The sequence below is a fragment of the Hydractinia symbiolongicarpus genome, chromosome 8 (assembly GCF_029227915.1).
Source record: "Hydractinia symbiolongicarpus strain clone_291-10 chromosome 8, HSymV2.1, whole genome shotgun sequence".
NCBI classification, from domain to species: Eukaryota; Metazoa; Cnidaria; class Hydrozoa; order Anthoathecata; family Hydractiniidae; genus Hydractinia; species Hydractinia symbiolongicarpus.
The window spans coordinates 22,612,008-22,625,618 of NC_079882.1; the positions used below are offsets into that span (position 1 = coordinate 22,612,008).

The 13,611-nt window shown below is 31.5% G+C and overlaps 1 protein-coding gene across 3 annotated transcripts in view; it reads right to left on the reverse strand.

Annotated features, from left to right (window-relative positions):
• Positions 1–1,257: 1,257 nt before the first annotated feature.
• The window catches only part of LOC130655617 (receptor-type tyrosine-protein phosphatase S-like), a 73,106-nt gene continuing 60,752 nt past the window's right edge, over positions 1,258–13,611 (reverse strand). Inside the window, exons 12-26 of one of the 3 annotated variants that reach the window (XM_057458384.1) lie at positions 13,171–13,363; positions 11,609–11,711; positions 10,927–11,173; positions 10,774–10,840; positions 10,241–10,328; positions 9,869–10,041; positions 9,390–9,514; positions 8,299–8,350; positions 7,914–8,043; positions 7,565–7,680; positions 6,394–7,482; positions 5,957–6,285; positions 4,620–4,759; positions 4,350–4,485; positions 1,258–2,747 (exon numbers count right to left, since the gene is read on the reverse strand). In XM_057458384.1, the coding sequence (XP_057314367.1) occupies positions 2,673–2,747; positions 4,350–4,485; positions 4,620–4,759; positions 5,957–6,285; positions 6,394–7,482; positions 7,565–7,680; positions 7,914–8,043; positions 8,299–8,350; positions 9,390–9,514; positions 9,869–10,041; positions 10,241–10,328; positions 10,774–10,840; positions 10,927–11,173; positions 11,609–11,711; positions 13,171–13,363 (3,063 nt within the window). In that variant the 3' untranslated portion in view covers positions 1,258–2,672. Of the gene's footprint in view, positions 2,748–4,349; positions 4,486–4,619; positions 4,760–5,956; positions 6,286–6,393; positions 7,483–7,564; positions 7,681–7,913; positions 8,044–8,298; positions 8,351–9,389; positions 9,515–9,868; positions 10,042–10,240; positions 10,329–10,773; positions 10,841–10,926; positions 11,174–11,608; positions 11,763–13,170; positions 13,364–13,611 lie in introns of all 3 variants that reach the window. The other 2 variants (XM_057458383.1, XM_057458385.1) reach the window with 2 other exon arrangements.

Genomic DNA, 13,611 nt, shown 5'->3' on the forward strand with positions numbered 1-13,611 from the left:
ATGGGTTTTGTGAACGCTCTCTAAGGTTGTATTAAAGATATTATATAGAAGACATTATAAGATATTATTTTGGTTTGTCTGTTTAGTATTCAAATTACTGTAGAAGGTTTATCATTTCTTGAATATGATGGGTCTAATTGGCGACGTCTCGGGAGATCCTTCTTCCATTATCGTGCAAAGTAAAATGATGTTGAGCATCTATTTTTTTTATCTATTTGTGTGTATTATCTGCAATTAAATAAATACATGCTCAACAGTTTAGTGCATTTTTGTAGATAATTAACATTAATAAATCTGCGAGATCCACATAATATATTGACATTAAAGTTCGTTCACGCAAATAATTATATAGGTGATTTGTATTCAAGGTTCACGTAATTTCAAGTTGTCAATGTTCACAACAGACTATTTGGTTTGATGCAAACTTATAATAATTATTGATGACGTCAACGGGGCCAACTTGTTCAAATTTTGGGGCTTACACAGGCGTTAACTTTTCCGTAAAGCGGAAGTGTTAGAGAATGCAACAAGCGCAATATATACACTGCGCACTTAACTTACTGGCTGCGGTGTGTTAGGTGCGCAGTGTTTATTATACGTCAATATCCATCAATTTATTGGAAAAGTCTTAAAAAAGCTTTAAGTCAGGGAGCATAGTTAATACGAAACTACTTTTACGCTAATTCCTTTGCATTAGTCTTAAAGCACCACATTCACAAAAGGGCCCTGTACAATCGTTTTGATTGTGCATTCACAATGATCTGTACTGTTTAACTGATGGAATTTTTGTCCATATTTGAGAGAAAGTAGTTCATAAAAAAGACATTTGTCCCTCACTGCCACATCTGGTGTAACCTAATTGTGATGAACATGATTTTTAAGGTATCTTTGTAACAAAATTGATCAACTTAGAGAAGGGCACATTGTGTACATTTATAATTTGACATGGTCACTGACATGATAATGAAATTATCTATATATTATTTTATCTCCATATTGTTGCGTAGTAAAAATTTTACCATGTATGATTCTGTTTTTTACTTACAAGAATGCGTGCGCATGTACAAAAGTTCGCGAAGATTGGTAAATATTAGCTGGTCATGTATAATCTATAAAATGCTTTCGCAATTTGACTACAACATCTTTAACAAATTTTGGAAAACATGTTTGCTTTATCCTTGAGGCATATGATATAGAACAGGTAAAAGGGTTTTTTTGCAGATTCACATTGAGCGATGGATAGAAAATAACGAAATCTACCGTTGTAATTTAAATTAAACTGCAGTTGTAGTAAACTGCTCTTCCTGAAAAAAATTTATTCCTGAATGTGTGCATTTTACAAAATTATAGCTTAAAGTAACCGCTGCTTTAATCGAATACCAAACAACTCAAAACATTCCCGTTCTCAATGATAAGCCAATTTTTTAAAGCCTTTTAAATGTTATCGATGGAAAATTTCCAAGCTTGTTATTTTTCGTCTTTCACCTTTTGTCAACACAAGATTTCGTTTTCAAATACTTGTTGAGCACTCAGGATTATACGACATTTTTATCTTGTATGTTCGAGTTAAGCGGCGGCTGTCTGTAGTATCAAAGTTTGTACAAACAATGTAAATCTAGGTACATTCTTAGCAAATACAAAAAAGAATATTAAAATACGTATCAAAAATTTTAAATATAAAATTAAAAATAATCTGAAAATAGAAATGGATAAATTTCAAATTACCAATCTGGGCAATGCGATAATCTGTTCTGGTATACCGATAAAATGGGATAACCCATGACTCATTAAAGCCAAAGGCGTGCAAAACAAAACATGTAATAGCTACAAGAAAGGATCTAGACATTTTTGTTTGATAAAACCCTCCAATTAAACCAGTTCTGAAACTTTGACAAAAACAAAAATTTCATATCCCAAGAATTGGTTCCGACACCTCTTTATTACACCAAAAATGTTTAAATAATAACAACTAATTACTACAACAAAGAACAACTCAAAATTATTTACCAAAATGCGCAATTTTAATACGAATAAATCCTTAGTTACCCGTTACCCTTTTTTAACGAAAAAAAACATCAAATTCTTTTAAACAGAACTGTTTCTGTGATTAAGCTCAGCTAAAAGCGAATAAAAAAGGCAGAAACGGAGATTGTAAATGAACAAAACAAACTATGTTCAAAAACTAAAAGTAAATGTTTCTCAAAAAATGATAAGCAGAAACAATTTTGGAGAATATGTAACCAACAGTTGATTCTGCAGAAGACAGAAACTATGAACTTTAAACTTCCGCTCAAACTTTGTGTAGCTAATATAAAGAATTGTGTAAACTTCGCAAACTTAAAATAAGGCTAAATTCGAATGAGTGCTCCTTCCTGTTGAAAAAAACTGAAAGGAAGAAATTATTAATTGACACCCCTCAAAAAGTGCTAATTATAAAGGACCGTTCATGTGAACAATTCCATAACATTTTGCAAGTATATGCCTTTCAAACTATGCAGAATCTATGAATAACATTTTGAGGAAGCAGTCCCGAAATTTTGATAATTATGTAGAGCTTAAGCTTTACGAAAAGTTCCAAAAGAAACATAATTATTAAATGAAGATAAGGCGCATCATTAGTCAATTTGTTACGGTAATGTCGTCTTTCTGAAGCAATGCATGTGTTTTGAGAATTAATTGAAGTTGGAGTACGTTGCAAACGAATCCAAGTATTTGTTTAAAACGGTGTAAACAAACTGATACTGTCGCTAAAAGAAAGAAATAAAACAATAAATAACTTAAAACAATGACAATTTATTTTACATAATTAAACCTGCATTAATCAATTAAATAGACCACTTCTAAATTTTTTCATAAGCAATGTTTTTTGTCGCTTAAGAATGGATTTATTATTCTTAAACGGATCTGACCGCTTTTGATGTTGTACTGTGAAATACAAAGCCCGAGGTCAAATGTACAGACCGTGATTGAGAGGTCTGTGCCATGGAGGTTTTATTACCTACCTGAAAATAAATAATCCTTTTGAACATTTATTTTTTAACATGCTATTCCTAAGCCACCAAGGGAGAATAAAAACGCATGTTCGATGATTTAAGATCATTCCATTTCAAACGTTTGTGCGTTCACAAAACAATTTCGAATCATTGTTTATATGAATTGAATTTTAGGTGAGCTACTTTTATATTTTTTGTGTGCTATAAAAATGTTTTTATTTGTTTTTATGTTACTATTTTAATAATAAAATAACTATGTTACTATTTTAATAATGGCTTCCCAAACCGGTTAATATGGCTCCAAGTCCTGCCTTAACCAATCAAATCATCGGATTTTTTTTGTATAAGTCATGGAAATAACGATAAAAACGTACCAAAGACAGTTAGAAATCATAATGCTCTCTTTGAGGTGCAGCAGAGAAGTAAAAAAATTAGAAACATTGCGAACATAATGCTCTCTTTGAGGTGCAGCAGAGAAGTAAAAAAATTAGAAACATTGCGAACATAATGCTCCAAAAACATGATTTTATGACGCTTATTTAAATTGAAAATATACACGCATGCAAAATTTGCTATACTTGATTCCCAACATAGTCAAAAATTCACAATTCGTGACGCCAAAAGTCAATAGAAATTGCTAACACCACCATTGCAAACACTTTAAAATTGAAAATGTTCGAGAGGGGGAGCTAATTCGCGAATAGTTATGTGGTTCAACCCACCATTTTCAATTACCATGTAAAAGGGAACTGCAAGAAAGGTCTTGAAGATCTTTGATAGGAACTACCAAAAAACGCAGACAACTGTTGGCAGTATAACACTGATGGTAAAAGTAAACTTTTAAAAGCTTGTACTTGTTTTCTGAACATTTGCAATGCCTAAATAAGTTTCACATTTTGTTTATGTTTTTAATTAAAATATTTGACCAAGAATTTGCTAATGAACATTTTTATTTAACATAACTAATAGTAAATAAAAGCAATACAGCAAAATATTAATTAAAACATTGTAAAAAGCGATTTAGATAGGTGATGGTATTTTTAAGGATTTTAGAATTGCTGACCACACTTTACGCAAATCATGACGAAATAATTACAGCTAATACATTTTTTACTCTACACTACGACTGAACTAATTTTCATCACTTAGGTATTCCTGTAAGAATTTGACTAGAGTGGCCATTTTATGGTCACCCTATACTCACGCAGCTTATACCAGATAGGGTTAACATATAACTGTAAGAAGTGATATATTTGTTCGTTAGTTTATTCATTCATTCATTCCTTTAATCAAGTTTCAGCACTCTTTATCAGCAATCAAGGAAACTAATCTTTCACGACAATAAACACTACTTACTATGTTTTCAACAAACTCAGGCCTGACTAATCTCATTCTTCGTACAGTTTGAAAAATATCAACATGTTGTTCAACTTTCAGCTGATCCAATGCATTCATACACGCTATGAAAGTTCCACTACGATTTGCACCATCACTGAAAATATATAAGTGTTTAATGACACAATTGTTCTTTCGCTGCAAAGTGGGAAAGAAGGTATTTACATTACAAATATAAAATACAAAATACAAAAACATGACCAAGGACGACAACGACAACAAAATATTTACCTGCAGGTAACCAATATGGTGCCATCTCCATAAGATTGTTGCGACTTTAAAACTTCACCAATTAAAGTCAGCAAAGAACTACAATCAGGAATATCATGGTTTGGCCAATTTAATTGCAATTTATTAACTTTACGATGATTCTAAATTTAGGAATGGCATAACTGAATCAGTCAATAATTTATTTATCCTGTTAAAATGGTAGGATAGTATGCCTTCTTATATGCTTATATAATTTTGGATTGATTTTTTATATTATTCTCTATGACAGTCAAAACAATAGAATGTATTAAAGTCTGTTAAAACGTGAGAAATAAGAGCAGCGTCTAAATCAATATGGCTAAGAGTTGACAATTGACAAAGCATAAGTTATTTTTTCTTACTTTACGGATAAAAGATCTAGCTAAGACAGATAAATGCAATTATCTCAATTGACAAATTTCTACTTATATGAGACATTCAGTAAGATCATAGCTTTTGGGATTGCGATTAGGGAAGTACAAAATCGTCAGTAAAATTAGAAGGAAGGTATTAATTACCTTGACTTAAAAACAGGTTTTCTGTCATGATTACTACTATTTTACTACTTTATTGAAGCAGATAGAGTCGGAAACACAAATTTTCCTTAGTGATAAACTGACCTAATTAGTCATGTGACACTTACCGCCATTAAGTTATTTTAACTCAGGTTTTGGCATGAGAACAGTAAAATTAACATCCAACAAAGTATTTAACAAAAAATTACATTAGCAGATATGACATGCTGTTCAACAAAACCTTTGGTCTAACTTGGGGAGTCAAAATAAACAACCAGATCGGAGTGAGCAGAGAAAATGTATTGACAAATTTAATCAACTAACTCTTTGTTACTACGCAGTAAATTACTTGAAAAATTAACGGATAATAGAACTAATATTTTACAGTTTCTAAGACAATGTTCTACGATCAAAAAGACGTGCGTCATGCAACATGCAGATAAGAAGAAGTTTAACCTTACCTACTGATGGAAGAAGATGGGAGGGGACCTTGTAATACAAATGTAAAAGACAATGCAAAGTTAAATGTGCTTAATACAAACTAATACGGGTATTTGTGTCCATATTTCTTTCATAAATTGAATGTTTTTGTTAAAACAGAAGTGGATATTTTATTGGTAATAACGACGATACCAGAGGACAAATCATGTAGAAGATTTATTACTGATAAATAAATTTCATGTTTTGCAATCCTAAACTATTTTATGCGTTTGTTATAGCAACCATACCTATCCTAGTCAACAATTCTATCTGCTTTGTCCTTTTTTAAGGACATAAGTATACGTACGAAAGAAAATTGCAAACCTTTTTGTTTGATATAATAAAGGACTGTAAATTGATATCACCAACACGAGTGCTTGATTCAACATTCACTGTGAGATTGCCAAATTTTTCCGATCCCTCAACTGGACAAAAAGATGGATAGGTTTGATAATTCTCATCAGTGCTATTTAACATTACAATTGTTGTCACATTGTTTGCCATGACAGCCTCCCAAAAATCACCCAATGTGTCAACTAATGGTGCTTGCGTAGCTATTATACCATCTTTCTTTTTGTAACCATTAACAAAGACAGCGTTGATATAATCGGTAGAATTTGTGGTTTGCGGCACATACACTCGAAACAAATCACCTTAAGCAAGAGAAAATTGATCATAGGTTATATTATATTACTAAAATTGAATACTTTAATTTGTCCTTAACTTGATGGGAAAGTAAAGGTGAATTAATCAGTGCTTACTTGCTAGTATATTTGGATATCGGTTTTTCGCAGCATTTTTCTCTAACAAAGCAGCTTTATAATTTTCTTCACGAAAAGGTATATTAACGCTGTTTAACCTCTCAAATTCATTTTCCAGAAGAAACTTTCCATTACGCTTTTTTGATATTAATTCTCGGGAAGTGGTTTGAAATTCTGATGACATTATTCCAGTGTTACCACAGCATAGCGCTTCGTAAATAGCACTGTAAACAAATTTGTACTGTTCAATTTTTTGTACTATTTGCACACGATCTTCTCGAATACTTTCAAAGTAGTTGTATATATCAACAAGCTGCTTTGTTCTAACCAAGTGCAGCATTGCGTCAATGATGATGTATGATCCAGTCCTACCAACACCAGCACTACAATGCACAAGAAGTTGCTTCCCACTTTCATATGGGATAAGCTGTCTCACCCGATAGCAAAAATTTAGCAGCAACGTTGGGTAATCTGGACAACCGTGGTGAGGCCACGACGTAAAGTGAAAATGCGTAATCTGATGCTTATTATTTTCGTAGCACACTTTTATTTTACGAATTACATAGTCAGCATATACTTGTACATCAATCACTTCCACTGCAATGCCATTGAAAACCTCTTTTCCATTATTTATTGGCCAATACTGCTCACACTTTCGTTTGCCCTCTTCTGATATCTTTGTAAGCATGACAATAGCTGAAGGTTTTTCACCAAGTACCATTCGCCAAAAATCAAAAATTGTTCCCTTTTTTGGTCCTTGAGCAGCAATATATTCAACTTGTCCATTATAGTTCCGAATATAGTTTGCATTAATGTAATCACTAGTCTCTTTACCATTAATTTTCTGCAAGACAACACGAGTATGGTCGTACGCTGTGATGTTCAAGTAACGATTTTTATCTTTATTTTCAGGTTCTGATCCTACTTCATTGTGATATAAATGTTCCAATGGAATACTTTTAAATTGCTTTACGATATCAGAACTGACGTTATCATTGTGTTCCAAATAAAATGACAAAAAATCTTGAAGGGAAAGAGGTGGGAATCTAGGTTTTGCTGCAACATTGTAGTAAGATTCATGTGACGGTCCTAGCGAAAAAACCCGGAGATACATGTAAAAATACTTTCATGTTCAACACAAAAAATGGAGCAAATAAATGGTTTTTTTTACCTGCATCTTCTTTTTCATAACCGTTATTATGTGATTTTAATTCATAATGGCCTTTTAATTCAATAGCGGAAGTCGATTTATCATTGACAGATTTGTCCTTTAACGTTTTACGCCGTCTAAATAATAATTGGGAACAAATGTTACCAAATAAAACAAATTAATTTATTCTATCTATATAGATCTAAATTTTTTTCTCTCTTCCAATATATTTAAAATATTTAGAAACAAAATGACTTGAAAATGTTCTTTGATTATTTGCGGTTAATTTTAACCCACTGGTGTTCTGCACTATTTGATAACTTGTACAGTGGCACGCAAAACCCTTTTTTGAAAATATTCAGTAACTTACCTTCTAACGAAAATGAGAACAAGGATCATTACAATCACCACAACAACACCAGCAGCAACAACACCTACTATTAATTCTATATTGGATGATGAAGATGGATCATTGTTGTTTTCAACTTTTGGAGTTGGATCTAAACGTATGAAGTTGTTGAATTATACAGCGCATACATTGAATAACGTTTTTGTACATCATATATTGTTTTGGAAGTTGGAAGCCAACCTAACAAACAATCTTGAGGTATAGTGTACAATAAATTAATTCTGCTATTTTTTGCACATTTATTTCCTAAAACTTTTGATTCCAGAATTACAGCAACTGTCCTGGTTACAATCGGAAGCTAGTTTGTAGACGTGACTTACTTTGCAATGTATTACATATTTCTTACCAATTTTGGGCACAATAAATTTCTTTGACCATGCTGTAGAATAAAGTACATCCTAATGTGAAAAAATGACCTTACAATATGGTATTCTTAGATTGTTTAGAAGAGTTAGCGCTGCGTGATGTAATGAAGTGATTTGGCATAGAACAATGGATATGTGCACGCATACATGCAGACACAATATAAAAACAACAAACCATACGGTCGAATGAATAAGTTCAAAAAAGCAACTCACAAAAATATAAAAATATAATTTAATAGTTACAAAAAACCAAAACCAAATTTGTTTAGTTTTTTTTATTTCTTAAAATATATAATTTAAATTTAATAGCGAATTTGTGTGGGTTTTTTTTCGCCTGGCAAGACACGAGCGCATTATATAGAATGTTGCATAAAAAGAACGTTAACATCTACAAGTGACCTATTACCTGATCTTATTGATTGGTTCAAAAGACAGTCATGATTTGCGTAAGGAATGACAGTGGTATTAGGCAAAAATTTCACAAGGTCAAGTTTAGACATAGTGGTAGTGTTATCTAAGCCTTAAAATACTGTGTATAGTTAAAATATTGGTATTTTAACATCAGAAATAATGGATATAAAAAACATCGGCAAGGCTGAGCATTTTGACAGGAACATGCGTAAAAAATTTCCTTATACAAGCTTTCCCTATCTGAGCCTGAATTTGCTTATAAGTGTGTAAAAAAGAATCGTCTGTAGTGTTACTTTTTTTACCTGTCCTGTTTCTTAAATTTGGGGCATACATAATTAGTTTAAATTTTTTCTTAATAGCGTCTCTTAACCCTATCTAATCCAGGCTGTTGGAGTATTATTGGTAGGGTATTAAATATTTTTTGATTAAAAGTTGCCAAATAGAAAGTATTAAGTGCCCCTACGTTTTAGTCCTGATAGAGCAACAGAGTTATCATTGCTGAGATAGTGATGAAATAAATCCTTATTCCTAGTATGAAGAACGTTACCATTCTACTCTAGATTAGACTTAGGTGTATTTAGCGATGTCGTAATTTTACAAGGCCTTTGCCGAAATTTTTTTAACTGCTAGAAATGCCTAAATTGAAAATTTCGATATTTACCATCACTTGAAGTCTTTGAAATACGACATATATTTCACCCGCAGTCAACGGTCCATTTCTGTACTCTTGTATGGACCTTCTTCTTCGAAGAGTATCTGCTGATTTTAAGTACGTTGAATTATCACCTGAATAAATAGTTTTAAAGCTGTATAGTCCATGTGAATAAACGCAACAGTCAATGTACCATTGAGAGGCAAATAAAAAATACATATAAGTCGTGAAAAATGCTATGACGAAATCAATCAAGTTAAAACATATTTTTATTTATCAAAATTTAACATTTAGTTTTTTATTATGTCAAAAATTTATTTTAGAAGAATTGTTCCTGATTAAACGAATAAAGCTTATAAAACGCTATGTTGAAAGTTAAAGAAAAAACAATTTTCAACCTCTAGTTTTAGTAATAAGAAAAAAACTTAAATAGATCCTCAAAATAACCTGTAAAATAAATGTAATTCTTATTCCAAACGTAACGTTACCTAAAATAAATTCCTCCAATTTTAATAACTGTGTTTTGTTGAATATGCCAGCTATGTAAGGTTCATTATAATCAGCTGTTTCATATGTCTTTAACTCCTTCTGTTTGTACAATGTTGGTTCTTTCACATGCGCAGTTGTTTTGTTCACCTTCATGATTATAATATAATGATATCTGAAGTTTTAAAGAACATGTATTTCATGAATAATGTGGTTGAACAGAAACGGTATTAAAAATTCACACTCACAAGTAATCTGACATGATCGTAATTCAATATTTTAACTCTTTATGAATCAATGTGCAAACAATCCAATAGAGTAAAACATAGACATGTCAAGGAAAGACAATAAAAGGAAGGCAAATCGAGAATTACTTTAAAGTAGCAGGTCCTTTCACCAACATAACGGATGTCTTTGTACTGTTCACAATCTCAGGCACAATTTTTCCTAAGGCATTGCGCTCTAAAGTATATATATAGGAACGTTAATAAAAAAATCTTGACAACTTTCCTAGGCCCTTTCGGCGATATTTAAGAAAAACATTTACTTTTTGTCTAGGAAATATCTTTTAACTGATTTTATCATGGTGCTGCTTTTAGGTGCAGATAATAACACGTGGAAATTGAAAAAACAGACAGATAATTAAATATATAAAGTATGAATTAAAGAAACAATAGCAACAATTGGGCAACAAAATATATCATGCTGATGGTCAAAGAATAGATCTATAAAAATGTATAATTTTGTTTCGAATGTTGACATGCTAAATTAAATTTCACAGTTTGGATGTGGCAAAAAATCCACTTTATTAATTTATTTGGATCTAAGTACTCTTACCACAATTCATGAAACAGAAAATGGATTTGTTTCAACAGTATAATAACAGAAAATATGAACACTACTTTACCAATTATAATCTCTTTAGATAAATGCCCAAAATAATTAACGTTGTTAAAACCATAGCTTGCAATATCCTATAATTAAAATTAAAATATGAATTAACATGATTATGAAAAGCAGATCGTTATTTTTTGTTTATTACAACATGTAAACAACTTACCTTTCCATCTATGACAGCTCGAGCATACAAGTAATATGTTCCAACAGCTGATATTCTTGCATTTAAACTAGCAATGTATTCTTTTCCCTCAACAAAAGTGTATTGGATACTGTTACTTAACAAATCATCAGTTTTAACAGTAGCAGCAAGAAAATAATCGAGATTCTTCAATTCTGATTCGGCTTGACTTTTTAGCTGGTTTGGTAGGTTGGCCGTTGAGGAGGTTGATATCACAATTTCATAGTAGCTAGATGTAAATTAAGTTGTTTTAAATTCCGAACCATGTACGATGTGTTCTTTAAAGAAACCTTCCTCTTTTACCTGTTCTACCTTTTCATCAACCAACAGCACAAGAAAGAAAGAGTAAAACTTAATTTCTGAAATTAGTCTGAGAACTGGATTGTGCTCATTCGTTTGTTTGAATTTGGAGCTTAGTCCGATACATTCAAGATTTGTTCAACAAAGATTAGTCATTACACATTCCTAACGTGAATAATTCATAAAGTTGTAAAAATTCCTGTATTATTTGCCAAACCTTAAGGGTCAAACAATCAACAGGGAAATCTGCAATCATTGAGTTCACGTCAAAGATTAAGTAACTGAAAATGTATTTTAGTTTTATAAAGACTATATAAGTAAATATATATTTCAATATACCTGCCACAACATTTATAAAAGTTACCTGATTGGTCCATTTCTATCTGATGAAGAAGTCAATGTGACAATGGTTGCGTTGTTTGTTTTATTAGAAATATCTCTTTTATCTAACCCAGGTGATGGTGGATCTAAGAAAAGATAGACCAAATGATATCCTTGATTGCTTTTATGTACGTGTACTAGGAAGAAGTACATAATAATAGACTGGCGACAATACAAAAGCAGGATGATTTTAAATAGGAAATTGCGGAATGTGACTTTAACTGTATACTAAGAAGACACTTTTCTTATTGTGTGCGCTTTTATTACTGGAGTTTTGCGGGAATAATTTTTTAAGACTAATGAAGAATGGAAAATTGCTATTGCTGGCGATTAGTGTGTATGATAAGCACTAAACAATACTGCTAAGTGTTAAAAATAGACGAAAGCTTTTAAAATGCAAGAATAAAATCTAAATATATTTTCTCAAAAAATACTTCAACTACTGTCATGAATATTTTCTCCTTTGATAAAGAGAAGAGTTATTGCAGCGTAATAGCTCGTGTAAACTAGAAACACCATACTCTAGCAGAAAATGCTATATACACAAACAACTTTAAGTCTTGTGTGGCAGGCAAAGCTTTATGCGAGTTTAGCCATTAAACTTAAAGCTGGTACTATTTTATTGTGCCGGCAAATTATCTTCTAATTTTAATCAGACTTTCAACGTAAAGCAACTTCCTCTTAGTGCAGTGTAATTGTTTCGGAGATAGGCATGTAACTTCAAATGTTGCAACATCCAAAAAGAGTTGAAAAAAGCTACCTAAATTCAATAAAATCATCCCCTTTCTTTCTTGCACTTCAAACATGTGCTTTCAACTACGTTATAATTAAAAAGACATTAATGTATCATCGCGATTTTTTCAAACCTTGTTTCTATCCAATGGACAATAATTGCTAGTACATGGTAAAAGATTATCTGAATGCAATCTAAGTTTTAAGAAGCAAATAAGAATCTTTCAATACTAAAATTGCTAAAAAATTAAGAAACTGCCTTAAAAATTGTGTACTTTAAGTATATGTTAAATACATAAAATATTAATTTTATTTATCATTTGTTGCAACGTATGGTGTGCTTTGCAGAAGAAAAAAAATTTTAGAAAATACGAACCACCTTTTTAAAATCTCCCCACTTATATGGTAATGGCTTTCCGATGAACGCAAAGTTTTCCGTAATATGCCGATATTTATCACTTTAATATTACATTTCATTATACTAACACCTTAATGTAAAATGTCTGCAAAAATTTTTGCCTAATTTACAAAATTGTATATTAGAGAAAACTGACAGGTATTTAACATTGTTATTAAAGTTGTCTCTTTTATTTATAAAACGTTATACTTATCCCTACCTATTTAATGATATTTATTACTAAAAACATTATTGAACGGAAAGCAATAAAACTTTAAAAAGTTTAGACCGGTTGATTTTTTCACGAGACTTAAGTACTACTTCATAACCCCTAAGCATTTCTCAACAACATATTTCCTAAAAATTCTTTTTACCGTTTTCCTATTGCTTTATTGTTATTAACCACTATAACTTACCTTTGGGTTGCACTACAAAGTTAAATGGTTCAGCTGATGTCATTACACCTTGAATATCTGCTGTAATATTAATCTGTACGTTAGCAGCAGCGAAGCTTATAATTGAAACACTATACTTTAAATTTGATGTTGTAGTGTTGATGGTTTGAAAGAATGGCTTGTGTGGATAATTCTTAGATGCTGATATGATAAGCTAAGAACAAAACATATAATAATAACTATAACAGAAATACAGTACATTTTTTCTAGGTAACAAGTACTTAATACAGCTGGTGTAAAGGCCTTGTGTATTCCATCCTAATGAATGGCTTTCCGTCACCTTCGATTGTAACTATGTTATATTTCCTCCACTAGAGTATTTTTCTAACTTGCTTGCCTGGCACACCGATCGATTTGCAGCCAGGATAAGGCTCCAAATGAACTGTGAAAACTATAATTATT